The 17983-nt window shown below is 44.0% G+C and overlaps 1 protein-coding gene across 3 annotated transcripts in view; it reads right to left on the reverse strand.

Annotated features, from left to right (window-relative positions):
- The window catches only part of SDK1 (sidekick cell adhesion molecule 1), a 919553-nt gene that overhangs the window by 251884 nt on the left and 649686 nt on the right, over positions 1-17983 (reverse strand). For all 3 annotated transcript variants that reach the window (XM_058569383.1, XM_058569382.1, XM_058569384.1), the window contains 3 exons: positions 10607-10718; positions 9694-9884; positions 831-914 (listed from right to left, as the gene is read on the reverse strand). In XM_058569383.1, coding sequence (XP_058425366.1) covers positions 831-914; positions 9694-9884; positions 10607-10718 — 387 coding nt within the window. The remainder of the gene's footprint in view (positions 1-830; positions 915-9693; positions 9885-10606; positions 10719-17983) is intronic.

A 17983-nucleotide genomic window follows, 5' to 3' on the forward strand; every position in this document is an offset into this window, starting at 1 on the left:
AACCTTGCTTTCTAAGGTTTTGTTTTCTTATGTGTACAGTGAGATGATAACATCTGTCCTATGGAGCTGTTTTGAACATTTACAAAATTGTTAGTAATCTGAGCCCTGCAGGCTCTTAGAAGAAAATACTCCCCTTTAAGATGGACAGATATTAACATAAAAAAAGGTCCTTTTCATTTCTTGACAATTTCCAGAGCACTAACATAGCTTTTGTTAATGAAATTGTCTTAAAAAGCCTGTCTCTGTTGAGAGTTTAGTATAATTACTTGTGCTGATGGACAAGAAATGGTGACAGTGGACAGCCAGTAATCAAGGCATGGGGACAGGGATGAGGGGTGGAGTGACGAGTAACAAAGTAGACCCAAAGCTGAAAAGGCAGAAAAATAGGAAGATTTCAAAGAATTTAACACAATTTCTCTTCCTACAGAGCGGACAGGTCACCAGTCCCAATCACCCCATGGATGAGCATGAATTTCCTGCCCCAAGTCTTGGGGCATCATGCTCTTGTGGAATCAGAGCATTTGAAGGGAGTCAAGAGGACAAGACTATGTCTCCCTCTTTTGTGTTGGATGGGGTTAAGGTTTCCTTGTTGTTCTCTTGTGTGAGTATTATTATCCCAGCTTTGTAGGTGAGGAGGCAAAAGCTCAGCAAGGTCAAATACCTTCCCCAAGGTCACAGGCTAAGTAACTGAGTTCTACTCTACTCCAAAGGCTGTGTTTCTAACAACCACACTCAACATGTCCCTGTAACGATGACGAATCTGCCCCGGAAAATGCCATTTCCGTTCCTCCATCTCATGGCTGCTTACCCAGCAGCCTCCCCACACTCACCCATGGCTTGACATACGATGTCCACAGTTTCTTCCACTTCAACCAAAATCCGACTCTCAGGTTCAGCAGTAAAATATGGAGGCTCTTTAAATAAGAAAAAACAAAATAGCCCCTAAGCAAGAGATGTATATTTCAGCAGATCTTTATAACCTAAAAGAGTTTCAACTTCTTTTAAAAATTATTTTTGAAAATTTCTTAGTTACCATCGTACGCACAAACTCAGAATTCAGAGAGCAGAGGCCAAAGGCGATTTATAGTCTAAGGTTTCAGAAAGCAAATTACTACTCAGAGCGATGGCTACTTTTCAGTTTATGGGCTTGTATCATGGAATATCTTAATTCACATTTTAGAAGGACTATCCCAAGAGGTTCATAAAGGTTTATATTTACAGCATAGTATTTTATAGGCTAGTTTGCTTAAGTATCTAAACTAAATACCAATTCATGAAGCATGTCAAATAAAGTGTCATAGTCAGGTACCAGGCCTATATCAGGGAACCATGCAGCCTATTAACATATTTTTTAAAGTCTTAGCAGTTCTCCAAAATATAGATTTAATACTTCAATGGAATGCAAAATAACAGCTAAGAGGAAAAAGAAAAAGGGCTGCTCATCCATCTTTAGTAGCAAAGGAAACTCTCAACCACTTGCATATCTCTAGATACTTCACTTGCCTATTCAACAAAAAAATAGTGGTTGTATTAAACAATGAATTCCCCTGGAGAGTAAAGTGCAATATTTTTCTCAGTTTATTCAGCAGAAATTCAACAGTGGCACAGCCAACTTCATTGAGTATTAAGGTGGTAGTGATTCCATTATCATGATAACAAAAGGCTGTTGTGTTCACTGTCTGTGTGATAATTAATTTCTGGGCACTGTCTTCCATAGTGGCTTATTTTCATTGTAATTGTACAGAACATGGATAAGATAGCTTGGCATGCCTCCTCTATTGACTGTATCTTTAAAACAGGGTGGAACCTAAAAGAGGAAAAAGAGAAATGAAAACTAAGCATTTCAAAGAAATGATTGAGGATAGTGGGCTGAAGGTTCCTCAATGGAGGCAAAGTTAGGTATCAATTCTGCAATTACCTGGATCACTCAAGCAGAAACAGTCCACCTGAATTATCTACCCTGGCTGAGGCGATGGCTGCAAATTCACTAGGTGGAGGAAGAACGCTCTACTTTGTTTTGTGTGTGTATAGACCAGGCCTAGAGACATCCTGCAAAGATTTAATGTCTCTCCTTTTCAAGCTGGTCTTCATTGAACACTCAGGTATTCACACTCAGCCACATCTCCATCAACAATCATGATAGCAGCATTATTTCTGTGCTAACCATACAGTAGCTGCATCCTGCCAAGGCCCTTCTGTGCAGGGCAGGCCCCATATTCATCAGTGAATGCTAACGTCCATATCCACCACCATGATCTGGTGGAAGGCATGTGAGGGGAAAAGGAAAAAAATAAGTTAAAACATCAACACTTGTCTATGATTAATCGGTTTTCCTTTTTAAATTAGACATTTTATTTTATTTTGAGTTAATCTTAGAGTCCCAAGCAGCTATAAGAAATAATAGAAAAAGATCCCAGGTGTCCCTTACTCAGTTTCCCCCAGTGGTAACATCTTACAAAACTGTAGTCCAACCAACATCACAACCAAGATTTTGACAGTGAAACAAGCAGCCTTCAGTATTGACCTCTTTCCAGTTGTGCTTGTACTCCTGTGCATGCACGTGCACTCGCATGCGCGTGCGTATTTAGATCAAAGCAGTGTTATCACTTGTGTGATATCACTGATAACCACTACCACAATCAAGATGCAGAGCAGGTTCATCACTGCAAGGATCCTTCATGCTGCCCTCCCATAGCCATGCCCACCCCAATGGCCCCTCCTTCACCCCTGGCAACCACTCATCTGTTCTCCATCTCTATCATTCTGTCATTTCAAGAAAGTTATATAAAGGAAATCACACAGTACGCAACCTTTGGAATTGGCTTTTTTTCACTCAGTATAATTCCCTTGAGATTCATCCAAGAGGGTTACACTTAGATGATAAAAGTCCACACGTATAAATGGTCAACATCTACAGGACCAGACAAGTCCCAAGGTAGTGACGACAGATACTGTCTGGCACAACGGCCTGATGTCCCGGTGCTGCCCTTTCCTACTCTGCAATGCTCCCCAGCTTCCCCCAAGTGCCAGGGAGGAGGGACTTAGTCCAGGGTCAGAGACAAGGGGTACTCTTCACACGGTGACCAAAAACTGCTCGGGCTGAGCAAATGCAAGGCTCTGGGGCTGGTGGCACATTAGGGACCTCCAGGCATGGCCAAGGCCCCTCCTCTCAGAGCACTGCCATCTCCCACCCCAGCCAGCTACTATGGGGCTTGGCACAAACCTATCTGCTCCATATACTCCAAGGCACCTACTGCAGAGCTGCCAGGCTCCTCGGGCACCGTCTGGAAGGCAGCCTGCCAATGTCTGCCAAGTGCTGTCTCTCTCCTCTGGAGCCAAAACCCAGGGAAGTTTTAGTAGCTGAAAACTAGGTAGGTTGGGACTGGCATGGGCAGAGCATGTTTGCTCATCTATTGATGCTCTTGCCTTGTTCCAGAGAGTCTTCCAGGTCCCTGGGCAAGCAGAGGAGGTGTGGACCTGCCAAAGGCCCTGAAACGCCCACAGCTTCTGACCGTCATTTCATTACTTTCCCTACATTACATATGTTACAATTGCTCTCACTGCTGACCCTTCATATTAACCCAACTCAACAGGTGCTCGGAAGATTTTCCTCTCAATCCCCAGCTATTTTTACACATAGTCAGCTATATGAAAAAAAGGTGGAGGAAAATATCAGGCATATCAACCTTGAAAAGACTGTGTGTTGAATAGTGGGGCAAAATCTATTGTGAATTAGACGTCCCATGCATGAGACTTTTCAACCACTTAATCTGCAAAGGGCAAGTGCATGTCTTAGCTAATCGGCAACAACTCTTTCCAGAAAGGGTACACTGCCAACATTGGCACACGCTAGACTTCTAAAAATTTATCACAACTGCAGTCAATAAAACTGGAGATTGAAACTAACACTCTCACCTCTTTTGAAACAATATGAAGACATCAGGAAAATGTTCTCAACCCCCGTGTGAAACTGGAGTGTTAGGAAAAGGCCAGCTATGCTGACGATACTCCACATCTGCCCAGGGGCCACGGACAGCTCCCCCATTCAGCGCAAGCCTCCAGTCCTCCAGTCTCAGAACTGGAGGTCGGGATACCTCCCAGGCAGCCCCAAAACCAGAGCCTCTGTCAAATCCCCCACTCTCCAAAATGCTAGGGTGACAAAGCACAAGTTCTGGCCCAGATGGAGGCAACCACGGCAGACTGTCCACGCATACCAAGGATTCCTCATGTTCTCCTGCCCCTGATGCTGGGCTCTGGCTTCTGCCCCAAACCCTGAGTCTGAGTTGTGGGCCTGCCCTGAGTAGGGCTTGCCGCAACACCCAAAGATGCTCCCCGTTCTGTCTTCCCTCCCCCTCCTGAATGACCATCTCAGGGAGCAGCAAGTTCCATGACGTGCCCTTGACTTGCCATCATCGTCCACACCTTGGTGCCCTTGTCCATTGTGGTGGTAAGAATGGCCCCAAAGATCTCTACCCGTAGTCACTGGGACCTGTGAATATGCTATGCTACATGGCAAGAGGAACTTTGCAGATGTGATTAAGGTTATCAACTTTAAAATGGGAAGATTATCTTGGTTTAGCTGGGTGGGCCCAATCTCACCACAGGAGCCCTTAAAAGCAGTGAACTTTCTCCAATTGGAAGTGGGAGACATAAGGCAGGAGGAAAGTTCAGAGAGATTTGCAGCATGAGAAGGACTGGCCTGCTGCTGCTGGTTGTGAAGATGAAGGTGGCCATAAGCAAGGGCATGTGGGTGGCCTTTAGAACCTGAGAATGACCCCAGCCAACAGCCAGAAAGGAAAGAGAGGCCTCAGTTCCACAACCACACATACTAGATTCTGCCAACCCCCTGAATGAGCTGGGATGTGGATTCTCCAGCAGAGTCTCTGGATAAGAACCCAGCCCAGTCACAACCTTGATTTCGGCCTTGTGAGACCTGGAACAGAGAGACCAGCTGAGCCCACCCAGAACTGTGAGGTAACACATCTGTATTATTTTAAGCTGTTAAGTTGTGGTAGTTTCTCACAACAGCAATACACAAGCAGTACACTTGTTCTAGTTCCTCTGCATGGAATGTCTTTCTCCACTTATCTTGTTGGCAAATTTTGCCTCAATCTTCAAGATGAGTCCTAGTGTGCCTCCTTCTACAAAGCCTCACTGACCTCCTCAGGCAGAGTCTGCCCCACTCTCATAATCCTTTTGTACCAATGATCCATATTTGTGCGATTTGCCCATATGGCAGTCTCCCCCACCACACTGAAGGTTTCTTTAGAGAAGAATGTTGTCTTAGTCATCTCTGTATTTTTAGCACCTTGTATAAATTTCAGAGAAGACACTTAAAAACTATCTACTGGAAGAGGAGATGAAGGGGATTACCAAAGATCTAAAATCCTTAAACTCCTTTAGGGATGAAGTGTGTCTTATTCATCTTTGCATCTTTGCAATCCTCCTTCATCCTCTACCTGTGCCAGCACTTCGGCTCAGTGCCATGCACATACTATACTATGAGTTGATCAACGATCGGTGGATGAACAGAGAAGGTGGAAGATGGAGGTGGAGCCTGGAAGAACAGACAGTATATGGCAGAGCTCACTCCCCGCTCTCTCAATATTGAATGCCTGCTCCATCCCGAGATACTAAGGGCTGGATTGCCAATCCTGCATTCAGAAGCAAATGACCCAAACATCATTTGGTGTTTGCCTCACACAAATTTACTTTTTATTTTAGAAACAGTTCTGTCATAGTTCTATTTTCTGAGCTTTATTCAGTAATAAACCACCATATAGTTAAGTTCTATAGATGTGACAGGATACCAACAATTAACTTGGGTACTTCTAATATAGGTCATACGTGAAAACTATTAAAAAAGACATCTTAAGTTTATCTTAAACCAATGTGAGTGAGTTACAAGGCAGGTGTTCTCTGTAAATCTCTATCAGTAGAGGATTATGGTCATGCAGGATTCTACTCTGGCCTGAATTGTTTGTGGAAGCCCCTCGCCTGCCATATGCCATGAGAACCTCTACCCACTGCATCTGGCATGTGAGGGTCAGGTGCCCCTTACCACTATCTTAGCACTTATTATGCTGAATTGTAAACGCTTTGTAAACGGATTGTCTTCCATATGAGAATCCTTGATGTGACCATGACTACTTCTTCACTCCACTGTCCTCTATATCTAGCACAGTGTCTAAGATGTAGACTCAATAAATATTTTGGCAATAAATGGAGGAAGGAAGGGAGGGAAAAGAGGGAGGAATGTTAAGTTGTGATACAAACATTTAAGAGGGGCTCCGTCTCTGTAAAAGACCTTAGAGTTCAGCTACGGAATAACTTCTCAATCGTAGTATTGCTATCAGCTGAGAGATGTTACAAGGAATTTTCTATTTTAATAATAGTTAAGATATTGGAATTTCTGAATGATGTGTGTATAAAAACATCAGAATAGATTTGAGATATATAGAGAGTTCTCTACAATAGCTACTGTCACTGAGTAACTATTTTTGAGTGGGAGTGCAAGAGCCAGCATGCCAGGATATGCACATTCACAGGAGTAAGACAAGCGTGTGAACAGCAGCGCTTTGTGTGTGGTGCAGAGAAAATGGTGATCTGTCAGTCTGGACGGGAAGATATAAATACTGAATCTCACTGAATCCAAGATGCTGCAGTTGTTGGTAAGAGGCATAGTCGTTTTATTTATCCGCGAGAAAGAAAAGTCTCCAAGAAAGAAAAAGTATTCCCATGGATTGTGAGACACATCCTGATTTCAGAGACAGTAAATGTGAAAAATGAGTGTCATGTAACTAATAGTTGGTAAATGTGACAGAGGCAATAACACTTGTTGAAGCCAGAGAGTGGTCAGTGAGACTCTGAACCCAGTCCTGTCTCCAAAGCCATTCCTGTGACACATCGTGCTTTGCTGACCCACCAGTGTGTCCACATGCTACAGGAGTACGGCTGAGAGGGCACCACTCCTCTCTCTGGTGAAAAGTCCAAGAGAGTCACAGAAGCAAGCGGTGACATTTGAGAGGAGTCTTGAGGGATATGCAGACTCACTAACCAGCTGAAGTGGGATCCAGTGGTGGAAAGGCCAGTCATCCCAGCACAGGCAAGAGCAGATGCTCAGAGTCTCAAAGACGATGGTCAAAGTCTTGGGTTGGCCTCCTCAGAAGCAGACCCTGAGACAAGGTTCACTGGCAGTGGTTCATTTGGGAGGTGATGGAAACATCATTGGGAGAGTAGGAGTCAGCTGAAAAACACCATGTTATCAAGGCAGTGCCCACTGCGAGTGATTGGAGCTTAAGCCCACTGGGAAAATTCTGGAACCCCAGTGTAGAACACAACCTCTGAAATTATGTCCCCACCTTAAGGGGTGAGGGAGCTTGGCTATTTATCACCAGTTCCATCTGATGCTGGTTGAGGGCTCTTCCTGGGAGGGTTAATCCCAGCATTTCCAACCTGCCACACAGTGGACACCTTGGCTCCATGCAGTGGGCACCTTGGCTCCAAGGGCCGGAGAAGGCTGCCAAGGTGTCTGCCTCACCGTGTGGGATGTGTGGTGTGGGGGAAGTGGGGAGGTTATGGTGGAGGGTGTGGAGGGGCAGGGGGAGAAGAATGTGGAAGAAAACTAAGCAGAGGTCAGGGGGAGGAGAACACAGAGGCCGGCTTCACCTGCACAGTGGACAGTCACACAGGCCTTTCAGCAAGCCTGACATCACCTGCAGTCAGACCCTGTGTTCCTGTTTAAACTGCAGAAATTAAGCAATATGGCAGGGGAGTTGACAAGTGGAGTAAACAGCCGCCACCAGTCTGTCTTGTTTCATCAGTATGAAATAAAAGTAATTGGAAGCCAATTTGTTTCTGCTTTCTTTCATCTGCATGTTCATATTGATAGCTCTTTTCACAGTTCCCCCAGTGACAGCCCCGTGAAACCGGCCACAGCATTTCCTGAGGACCCTCCCTCCACGATCGCTGAGTTTGGGTTATAATCTCCCAAATCACGCTGAACTGACAGAGGCTCTTCAGGGCTTTTCCTGGATGACTCGCCACCGAAATCCGACCTGTCACAGTGAATTCTTATGAATAAAAGGGGATTTAAATGAACATCATGAAGGAGTGGAGTGTGTTCCTGCACCCTTAAAAGGCAGAACACAGAGAGATGGTGACTCCAGAGGATACAGAGACAATCTGCTTTGGAATTCAGATTGAAGACAAAACAGAGGTTCGTATGAAAGATTTAAATATTTTTAAAAGGAATTATGATGGAAACAAACATTCTAGTTTACAGGGAGATAAATTTCTTCTCTTGTTTAAATTACCTTCAAATGTTTTAACACAATATAGCCCTGTCTCCTAGAGATTTACACGTCACAGATTTGCATTTTGCTTCAGTCTACGTGGCCTGTGCTCACATAGCTATAGATCAACCCTGATGAAGAAGTCCTTGCAGGGAACGGGGAGGTGGTGTCCACGTCTACAGCTCAAGTCCCGACGATAAAGGCAGTCAGAGGACCAGCTCAGATCCCTAGTGCAGAATCAGCAGTGATTTGTGACTCAGAGCCTGCCTCTCTGACACTTCTGAAGTTCTGACACTGCTTTCAAAGGGGCTGACAGGTTTGCATGGCGTGTGTCTGGCAGAGTCATTTTCAGGCCACAGAGCCACTTCCTAATGATTTAAAGGAATGTGACGTACTCAAGGCAAACTGCCTCTTATGCAGTATTTCTTGATACTCCTGCTAATTTCTTATGAAAACACAAGCTTATATTTTTTCTTAGTTTGCAAAAGGGCAGACTACAAAATATGTTATGAGAGGAGCTTTTGCTCTCCAAGGGCTCTCTGCTTATTTGATCTTTCCTGTTCTCAATTCACCTTCTTCCCAAAGAGGAGAGAAGACGGGGAGATTCTCCTTCCTGGAGTCGACCTCAAAGGCCCATCTTATCTGCAGTGGCCACCACTCTGCTAGACAGGTCACTATGATAGTGATCACAGCCACTTAAGATGAGCAAAAGTATTATAAGAGCTGAAAAAATGAGAGAAACAGAGGGTTCTGCTTCACGATTTAATGTAATCTTATCATAATCTGAAAATAAATTGAAGATTCCCTTAGCCACTGTACAACACACACTTCCTAAACACTGATATTTTCCAGCATTTAGAGCAACTTGAGAATGTGCCTAATTTTATCTCCTCATTGTCCCTGGTTTAGGAATGACATTTGGCTCATGTTCTAGGAAACATCTCTGTTCTCACTTTTTAATTTAACAAAAGGTAACATCCAACAGTTTCTAACTTTCTTCTGGGTCAAAAAATAACAGTAATAGAATAATCTCTTAACACTGATCATAACAGCCAAATAAGAATTATAGGAAAGCTTAGTGGCATAAAAGCCAGCACAGGAAGGTGATACATTCGACAAGGACTTCACTACTCTATTTCCCAAGCTTTACGATGGAAGTATTCAGAAGAACATTCCTTGGAAGTATTCAGAACATCAACTCTTTGGATTTAATGGATTTATATTCTTGGAAAAGAAGAATAGGATGACTTTGGAAGATAGACTCAACTTCACCTCCATTTGCTGAGTTAAAAAGAAAGTCGGTGAAATATCGGTGTTACTGTGTGGTTTCCATGGAAGCGTCAGTGTGGGGCTGCTACCTGAGGATGCTGACAACACCATTTACCAGTTAGAGCATTACCCGTGATAGAAAGAAAGGCTTTTGCTCTGGCTGGTTCAAAAGTGCTCCCTCTCAGCGTCGCTTCACAGACGTACATCCCAGTGTCCGAAGATGTGGGGTTGCTGATGGTGAGGTGTCTCCCAAAACTGTGGAGCCCGCTGGTGATTCTCACCCCGTTTCTCTTCCAGTTCACGCTCAGCTCTTCAACAGGCCTGTGAGAATGAAGGGTGTTAGTGACAATAATTGTGAATCATGTACATGGCAATAATAATAACTTCAGGCCCATTCAGCACAAGCTCGACAAAGCTAATTCTACCAGGAACCATGGCGGGTTGGACAATGGACATTTAAAAATCGATCCAGATATAACTCTACTCCCTTACAGCATGCATCAAGGATACATTATGCTCAAGGGCTATTGAGCAAGGATAGCTAATTGCAGCAGCAATGGACCATAAGTGCTAATGATTCCATTTGCTCAGGAAAAGAATGTTTAAAATAAATACTACTAGGGGACACGGCTACACGGGAGGTGTGATCATGGGAATCAATTCTGGAGCAATCACTAACTAGGCCGAGAACACCCAGGACTACAGAGGAAAAGAGGAATTAACTCTTTCCTTTGCACCCAAAGGCCTCAACTCCTCTCCTCCTCAGCTAGAATCTCAGAGGAGGCCCTTCACCATGACCCATAGCTAAATTGACAAGCACCAATTTCCAATATAAACATTACATTCAATATAAATATTCCAATACAAGGCTTGGGAATCCAGTTTCTATCTTCCCATACATGTTGTGCTCACAGCCCTGCTGGACAAACAAGACCGCCATCACTAGAAGAGCAAACTACATACAGAAGGTGTCTGTCCCCTGAAGAGTAATCTCACATTGTTATTATGGATTGGTATCCCCATGTGGAGGACTAGCTGCATACCTGGCATTGGCTATGCATTCCAAGGTGACCTCACTGGACCCAGCTACCACACTTCTGTTGCCTGGAGGAATCACAATGACGGGGGCCATGGTTTCGGGTGTGCCAACATCTCCTGTGGTAGAGAAAGCAAAAGTCCATGACTCTCCTAAGTATGGAAGATATGAAGATTGGAACATGACAAATGAGAGATCTTGTCAAGCCACTCTGATAGGACACCCAGAATCTCACAACCCTACCACAATCCCTTATAAGAAGCCCTTCGGTGTGGTCAGACCGGGGGAGCCTGGGTTAAGCATTCCAGTCTTCTGATGGAATTCACAGCTAGTAAGAGTGAGAGTGTGTCCTGACTGAGAGCTGAGAGCCTCTGCTGCCGCTTGGCATCTTGTGTGGATAGGGGGCTTTAAACTGTTGACAATTCTCCAAAATGCTTGCTGACTTCATTTTTTTATTGACTTAAGACCTTGCTTATTGAGTTACCTAGTCTACCTACTATGTTCAAGTCTGTTCAGTTCCACAAATAGTCCATGTGTGAGGCACTCTGCTAGGCACATGTGTCATTAGAAAGCAGCAGGCTTTCTTATTTGGGCCCAAAGGTGACTCCCCAGAGCAAACACATTCAATTAACAAAGTGTTCCCTTATGTTAGTACACTTTCAATCCCTTTTTTTCTGAAAAGTAAATATCTTGAATCTATCTCTGTTTTGTGAGTCTCAAACCATAAATAATTTAGCTCCTATTTCTGGTGACAAGGGAGAAAAAAATATGACACATTTTTGCCACTTTTCCCTAAAATACATGTAATATCAAAATTAAACTACCCACAGTACACTTTATGACTGTGTATTTAGGGAAAATGAAGACTGATCAAACATTTCTAGAACAGAAATTTCAATAAAAGGTGGAGATGGCATAGACTGGAAATAAAAATAAGTTTAAATTACTGTGAATGCCAAAGGCTTCATCTAAATACTTCCTGCAGCAGAGACCTGCCACCATGACGAGCAGCTGAGGAGAACTCTGGCAAATGAAAGTTGCTAGCCTGCCGGGCTGGCAGTGGAGTCAGGGCCATCAACAGAGAACAATAGGAAAAAGAGGACTGGCCTCTTATCAAAACTAATTTCCCACAGCTCTATGTTCTGGCATTCACTGTCCAAGCAGTGTGTGATTTTTGAATTAAAGGTTCGTGTGAATTCGAAAAAAAATAATGCTTAATGCAGGCAAAGCCAATAAATTAATTTTTTTCAACGTATAGATCGATTACATTGATGTGAAGCTGATTTTCACGTATCCTTAAGTCTCCTGGAAAGCTGAGAGGCCACCTACACCTTTCCCAAACTCTTTGCCTCTGAAGCCAACCCTGCAGGGCTCCTCTGCAGAGCTTCCTTCTGACACTCTCTGTGTATAAAATGGTAGAGATTGTGGGGCTGATTATCAGATTTCTGAGGAGATGCCAGAGTGCAGGCACTTTCACGATGGGGCAAAGGACGGAAGCTGAATGCCAATCAGATTAACAGCCTGCCTGTCATCTGTGAAAGTTGCTGATGAGGAGAAATGACCTGAGAAGCTAATATTTGCAAATAGTTATGTGAAGTGAAGGAGAGCAGCAGTGAACGCGAAAAGGTCACTGAGCAAGGTGCTAATTTGGCATTAATCACCGCTCAGCCACGGTGGCAGAAGAGGAAACCCGTGCTCAGCACTTGTCACTGCCCGGGGAGGACAGTCCCCTGGCTGGTCAGCCTCCACTGCACGCTGACCCCGGGAGACCATGCTCGAGACAGATGAGCACCAAGGCCAAGTTTACGGCCCCTCAGGGACAAGTGGAACGCAACACCGCATGTGCCACTCCATCATGGGCTCCAGCCACACTGACAGGAAGACAAAGTAGTCCTCAACTGTGGTTCATACGGAACAGTAACTTTTCGTTATATCACACTTTCAGCACATACCAGTACACTCTTTCAACATACCCTCACTCTATGGGGTCAACAGGACAAGTCGAGAGGCTAGCTCGATTAGGGGCTGGAAAACGTCAGTCTGTTCTCAAACCCCAGCCTTCTGATCTGACTCCTTTGTTCTTTCTAGCGATGCATAAACGACACATGACACTTGTTGGAGAAGTAGGTGCAAGAGATACAGATGAAATGTAATAGTTCCTAAAAAGAGTATTTGTAACATAGACATGAGGACGCTGGTAAGGTGACCTTGACTTATGGAAACTACGACAGCAAGATCAAAGCAAGGTCTTCTGATTGCAAAGCCCGTGCATTTTCTATTGAAACTGCTGTAACAACTTTTCCGTAAAATACGTAAGTGCCAAGAATCCAGATCTCCCAATAGCAAGGATAGTGCTCATTATAGTACACAATGTTGGCACACTATCTTCTTTTAAAAAAAATTGTTTTTAAATTACAATCAAACTTGTATGTATACATGGATGAAAAAGCACAGTATAGAGAGGCTTAAAATGAAATGCAACAATCCTCCCTTACCTCCCCCCCGCAAAATATGAACATTTGGCTTGTCATTTGGCAACTTCACTTCAGTTGGGTGGGAAACTCACTGTTACTCTGAAGGGATCCTGAAACTTAGAGTGCAAAAGTCTATTCCCCGGGGCCATTCATTCTCAGTGGAGGGGAATCCTTGCCTATTTGTCCATCTGTCTTCACTTTAGCTGCTGAGTATTCTGTGCACGGCAGTAGGGTAGGAAGCAGACTGTTCAGACACAAACTATTAATTAATCCCCCTGTTTTTAGCTGTATGTCATAACTAGCCCTCATGACCAAGTCCACTCCAGGTGTCCCCAAGCAGTGCCTCCTCCCTCAATGGTCGTTATTCCTCCAGCTGAGAGCTGCTTTCCAGATACTTGCTTCATCTCTCATTCGCTAACGACTTCCTCTCCCTTCTTTTTGCCATGTGGACCCAAGGCTCTTATTCCTTTACTGCTTTTTAGTGGGTGTTGACTTCTTTTTTTAAGCTAGAGGAGGTAATGGATGTGCATTTTTAACCTGCCATGCTGACTTTTCCACCAATTTTTTTTCCACATTCAATTTTTAGAAGAAAGATGCAAAGAATAATATCCAGGCATTTTTAAAAGAATAAAACAGCCTCTTTATTTCTGCTATTCCATAGCATCTGAGATATAATAAGCACTCAGCAAATACTTAATGATTGGTTAATTTTTCATAAATATTCTACAATAATGAGCCACTGCTACATCCATCAGGAATACTTCCCTCTTCTCCAACGTGCTACATGAACAAAACATTTTTAAAATGCCACATGCCAATGTATTAAGAATTATTTCCAAGAAGAACGAAAACAGCACAGGAAGAGAGAAGGGAACTGTACTTTACCAGCCCCCACCTGGCCCTTAAACATTGTGCTGAATGTTTACAGTTACAAATGTCACCTCATTTAATCCAGCAAGCAGCCAGTCAGATAGCTATTATCATCTCCTTTTACAGACGGGAAAATTGAGTTCCAAAGTCACATGACTTCAAATTGTAGAGAAAGAATTTAAATAAGGGAATGTCTTCACCAAAAGTTCATAATCTTTCTTTCCCATAATGCTGTCTCCTCCTAATAAAAACTTTGGTTGTGCTCAGTTAACCAAACATTAAATTAACTGGAACACTCCTTCCCCCAAGCATTTTCTTAATTGAGATTTTACTGTAGCTTTTTCAACTGAACATTTCCCCAGCTGGTTTTAGGTGGTTGGAGGTGAAGACATTGAATCAAGAAGATTTCTGCTGAGGTCAGCAACAAATGGGCACCAGGCAGCTTCAGAGCAGAAAGGCAAATGCTTCAGATGAGGCCTCTTTGTAGTTACAGGAATAAAGAATCAAAGCAGAGGGAAACAGAGCTTAATCATAGCCAATTTCCCCACATGAACCCCCAAATCACTGAAGAGGCTGAGGAGGGAGAAATTGTCCAGGTTGCATTTAATTAAAAAGTGCATTTAAAGAATAGCAAATCTCTCAAATAGAAAAAAAAAAGTTCAAAGTTCACCTGAACTGCTAAGCTGTGGAATTACTGCGGATAAAGTAGGATAAGTGGAAAACACCCCATTTCATTGCACTCAAGCCCAGTGCTTTAGGTAGGAGAGCAAGCATCACGACAAATGGCAAGTCACACAGACTCAGAGTTAAGAACACGAGGATTGGTGGGAGGGGGTGGACTGAGACCCTGAGGGCACTGAGGAAGTAAGACCAGCTCATGGCTATCTGCACACAGACCATTCTTGGCAGAGGGAAGAGCTGGGTGTGTTGAAGGAGCTGCATGGAGGCTGGTGAGGCTGGAATAGAGAGATATGGGGAAAAGCGGGGGGACATGAGATGATGCGAGGGATAAGTTCAGGTAGAGCCCCATAGGCCACGGTGAGAACTCTGGGCTTTATTCTACATGAGAACAGGAAGACACTGGAATGTTTGGGGCAGAGGAGTAATATGATATGACCTTGTTTTAACAGTTAAACTTTGGAGACTGTGGGGGAATTGACTGCAGACGGTGAAGGAGGACATGGGGAAATCGGCCAGATGACTGAAAGACACAGCGATGCTCAGACTGGGGTGGTGCAGGTGGTAACTAGAGTCAGGACATTTTTCAAAGGCAGAAGCACACAGTTGGCTGATGGATTGGATATGGGGACAACTACAGTACTGGAGCTAGAAGATGTAAGTCACCATTTCTGAGACAGAAAGACCAGAGGAGTCAAAGGTTGTGGGGGACAATTCAGTAATTTGGTTTTCGAAGTGTTAAATGTTGGAGGGATGCCTCTTTTTTTTTTTTTTTTTGAGGAAGGTTGGTCCTGAGCTAACATCTGCTGCCACTCTTCTTTCTTTTTTCCTTTTTTCTCTCCGAAGCACCAGTAGATAGCTGTGTGTTGTGGGGAAGAGGGAGAATCCTCCTCCGCCTTTCCCTTAAGGTTCTTATGGCTGGCCAAATAATTAAAAGACAGGTTAGCAGGAGAAAACAATACCAAGTTTAATAACATGTGTACATGGGAGAAACCAGGGAAACTGAGTTTCTCGACAAATGGCGAAGGTTTTCACCTTAAATAGCACATTCAGGCAGACAACGGAGGATGTTATGGGGGTGTAGTGGTTTGGGATTTCAGAGGGGAAGAAGACAACTCACATGGAGAGGGAAATGTAAATGTTTGTCAGACAGTTCTTTGTAGGGCCACCTATAGAGAATGTGGCCAGAGAGACAGAAATTATAGTAATCAAGAATATGTAGATTTAAGTCCTCTCCTGTCCTGATAAGAGTTTCTAGAGATCAGGTCATCCCCCCATCTTCCCAGTACACAGAGGGAGATACCTTTACAAATGTACATGTTTGATAAACAGAACTTTGATAGGAATGGGCTTAGTGAGGACCCTGCCAGTCTGTCCATACCCAGAGTTAAATTCCTTTAGGCAGTTAGTGGGGGAGGTCAAATGTCCGTCAGAGAAAATAATCAAGGTAAAGAGAATATATTTTGGGGCGGCCAAATTTTGATCTCACACAGTGTCACAGTTGTATATCCTTCTACTTGCTCTACGTGGGACGCCGCCTCAGCATGGCTTCATGAGCGGTGAGTAGGTCCGTGCCCAGGATCCAAATCTGCAAACCCCAGGCCGCTGAAGTGGAGCACAGGAACTTAACAACTAGGCCGCCACTGGGCTGGCCCCCTGAGGGGAAGCCTCTTAATCTCAAGGCTCAGCAGTCAGCCCTGGGTATTCCTCCATGCTTGGCCTTTTGCCTCCCTCTCCCAAAGTTCATTCTCCTGTCTTGTCTACAACACCATCTCTTAAGAAAGCTGCTCATTCCTCAACAAAATTAAAAATTAAAAACAGAATTACCATATGATCCAGCAATCCCACTTCTGGGTATATACCCAAAGGAAATGAAATCACTATCTAGAAGAGATATCTGTACCTCATGTTCATTGCAGCAATATTCACAATAGCCAAGACACAGAAACAACCTAAGTGTCCATCAACATAAGAATAGATAAAGAAGATGTGTTGTATATATACATATAGGATGGAATATTGTTCAGCATAAAAAGAAGGAAATGCTTCCATTTGTGACAACATGGATGGATCTTGAGGGCATTATGCTAAGTGAGATAAGTCAGAGAAAGACAAATACTATATGATCTCACATATATGGAATCTAAAAAAACAGAACTCATAAAAACAGAGAACAGATCAGTGGTTGCCAGAGGTGGGGAAATAGGTGAAGGTGGTCAAAAGAGATAATCTTCCAGCTATAAGATAAATAATATCTGGGGAATGTAATGAAAAAAAATGTCTCTAGGCATTGCCACATGTCTACTGTGCAGCAAAATCACCCCCAGTTGAGAACCACTGGTTCAAGGTCATACTCCTTGTCAGTAATATAGGCAGAAATAAAAACCAATTCTCTCTTCATAGTTTAGGGGGAAAAAAAGGAAAAGAAAGCTGCCCATCCCTGTGGACTGATAACTAGACAGAGTCTCCCTTACTGGGGTCTCAGTTTCTGCCCTGCACCATCTCAAGAGGGTTCCAAGCATGGCAACAGTGGGCAAGTCCAGAGGCCCTCATCCTTTCATGCAGGCTGCCTGGTGGACATCATGCCCCACACGGCTCCTGTGCCCTAGCACGGCACACCAGATACAACAGATACAAAGACATTTAGCATTTAGTCTCTGCATGCCCTCTTCCTGATCCTCTCTAGAGCGAGCTCCACACTTACCCTGGTGGAGTCCAGAATTGTTCCTGAGGACTGAAGCCATGTACGGAACTTGCCTTGGCTGCTAACACCCTTCAAAATGCAGCTGATCTCATCCCACCCATCCCCCACTCCTGTCCCCATAACCACGTCTTCCCAAGTTTCTCTCATTTACTTGAATTTCTCTGTGAGGAGGATAACACCATCCTGAGAACATGCAATGTTGACCCTGCTGACATGCTTAGTGTTGACTGTCAGCTCTTTCTTCTCAACTTGTTCTAACCTGGACGTGTGGACGTGGTGAGACGGGGTGCTGGCCAGGCCCCTGGAAGCAGACTCAATCAGGCTCTCCCTTGCTCCAGCCTCTGACCCAAACCCTGGTCCTTTCTAGTCCAAGCTTCTCCCCCTTTCCCCAATTAAACCAGACAAGGTTCCCATGTGCCCAACAGCTGGGAGGTGTAGTTATGAAGAGAAGAGTTTAGAATTCAATGAACCGGGAAATACCATGGCTCCCAGTTGTTTGGGAGCAAGTTACTTAACTTCTTTGAGCCTTACTTTCCTCATTTGTAAAACGACACCCATTTCACAGGGTCATTAAAAACAAGACTATACGTACGTATGTCTATATGTATATAGCTATGCATCCTGTCCCAGGGTCTCATCCTTCTCTTCTGCAGTGATG

Source organism: Diceros bicornis, chromosome 26 (assembly GCF_020826845.1).
Source record: "Diceros bicornis minor isolate mBicDic1 chromosome 26, mDicBic1.mat.cur, whole genome shotgun sequence".
NCBI classification, from domain to species: domain Eukaryota; kingdom Metazoa; phylum Chordata; class Mammalia; order Perissodactyla; family Rhinocerotidae; genus Diceros; species Diceros bicornis.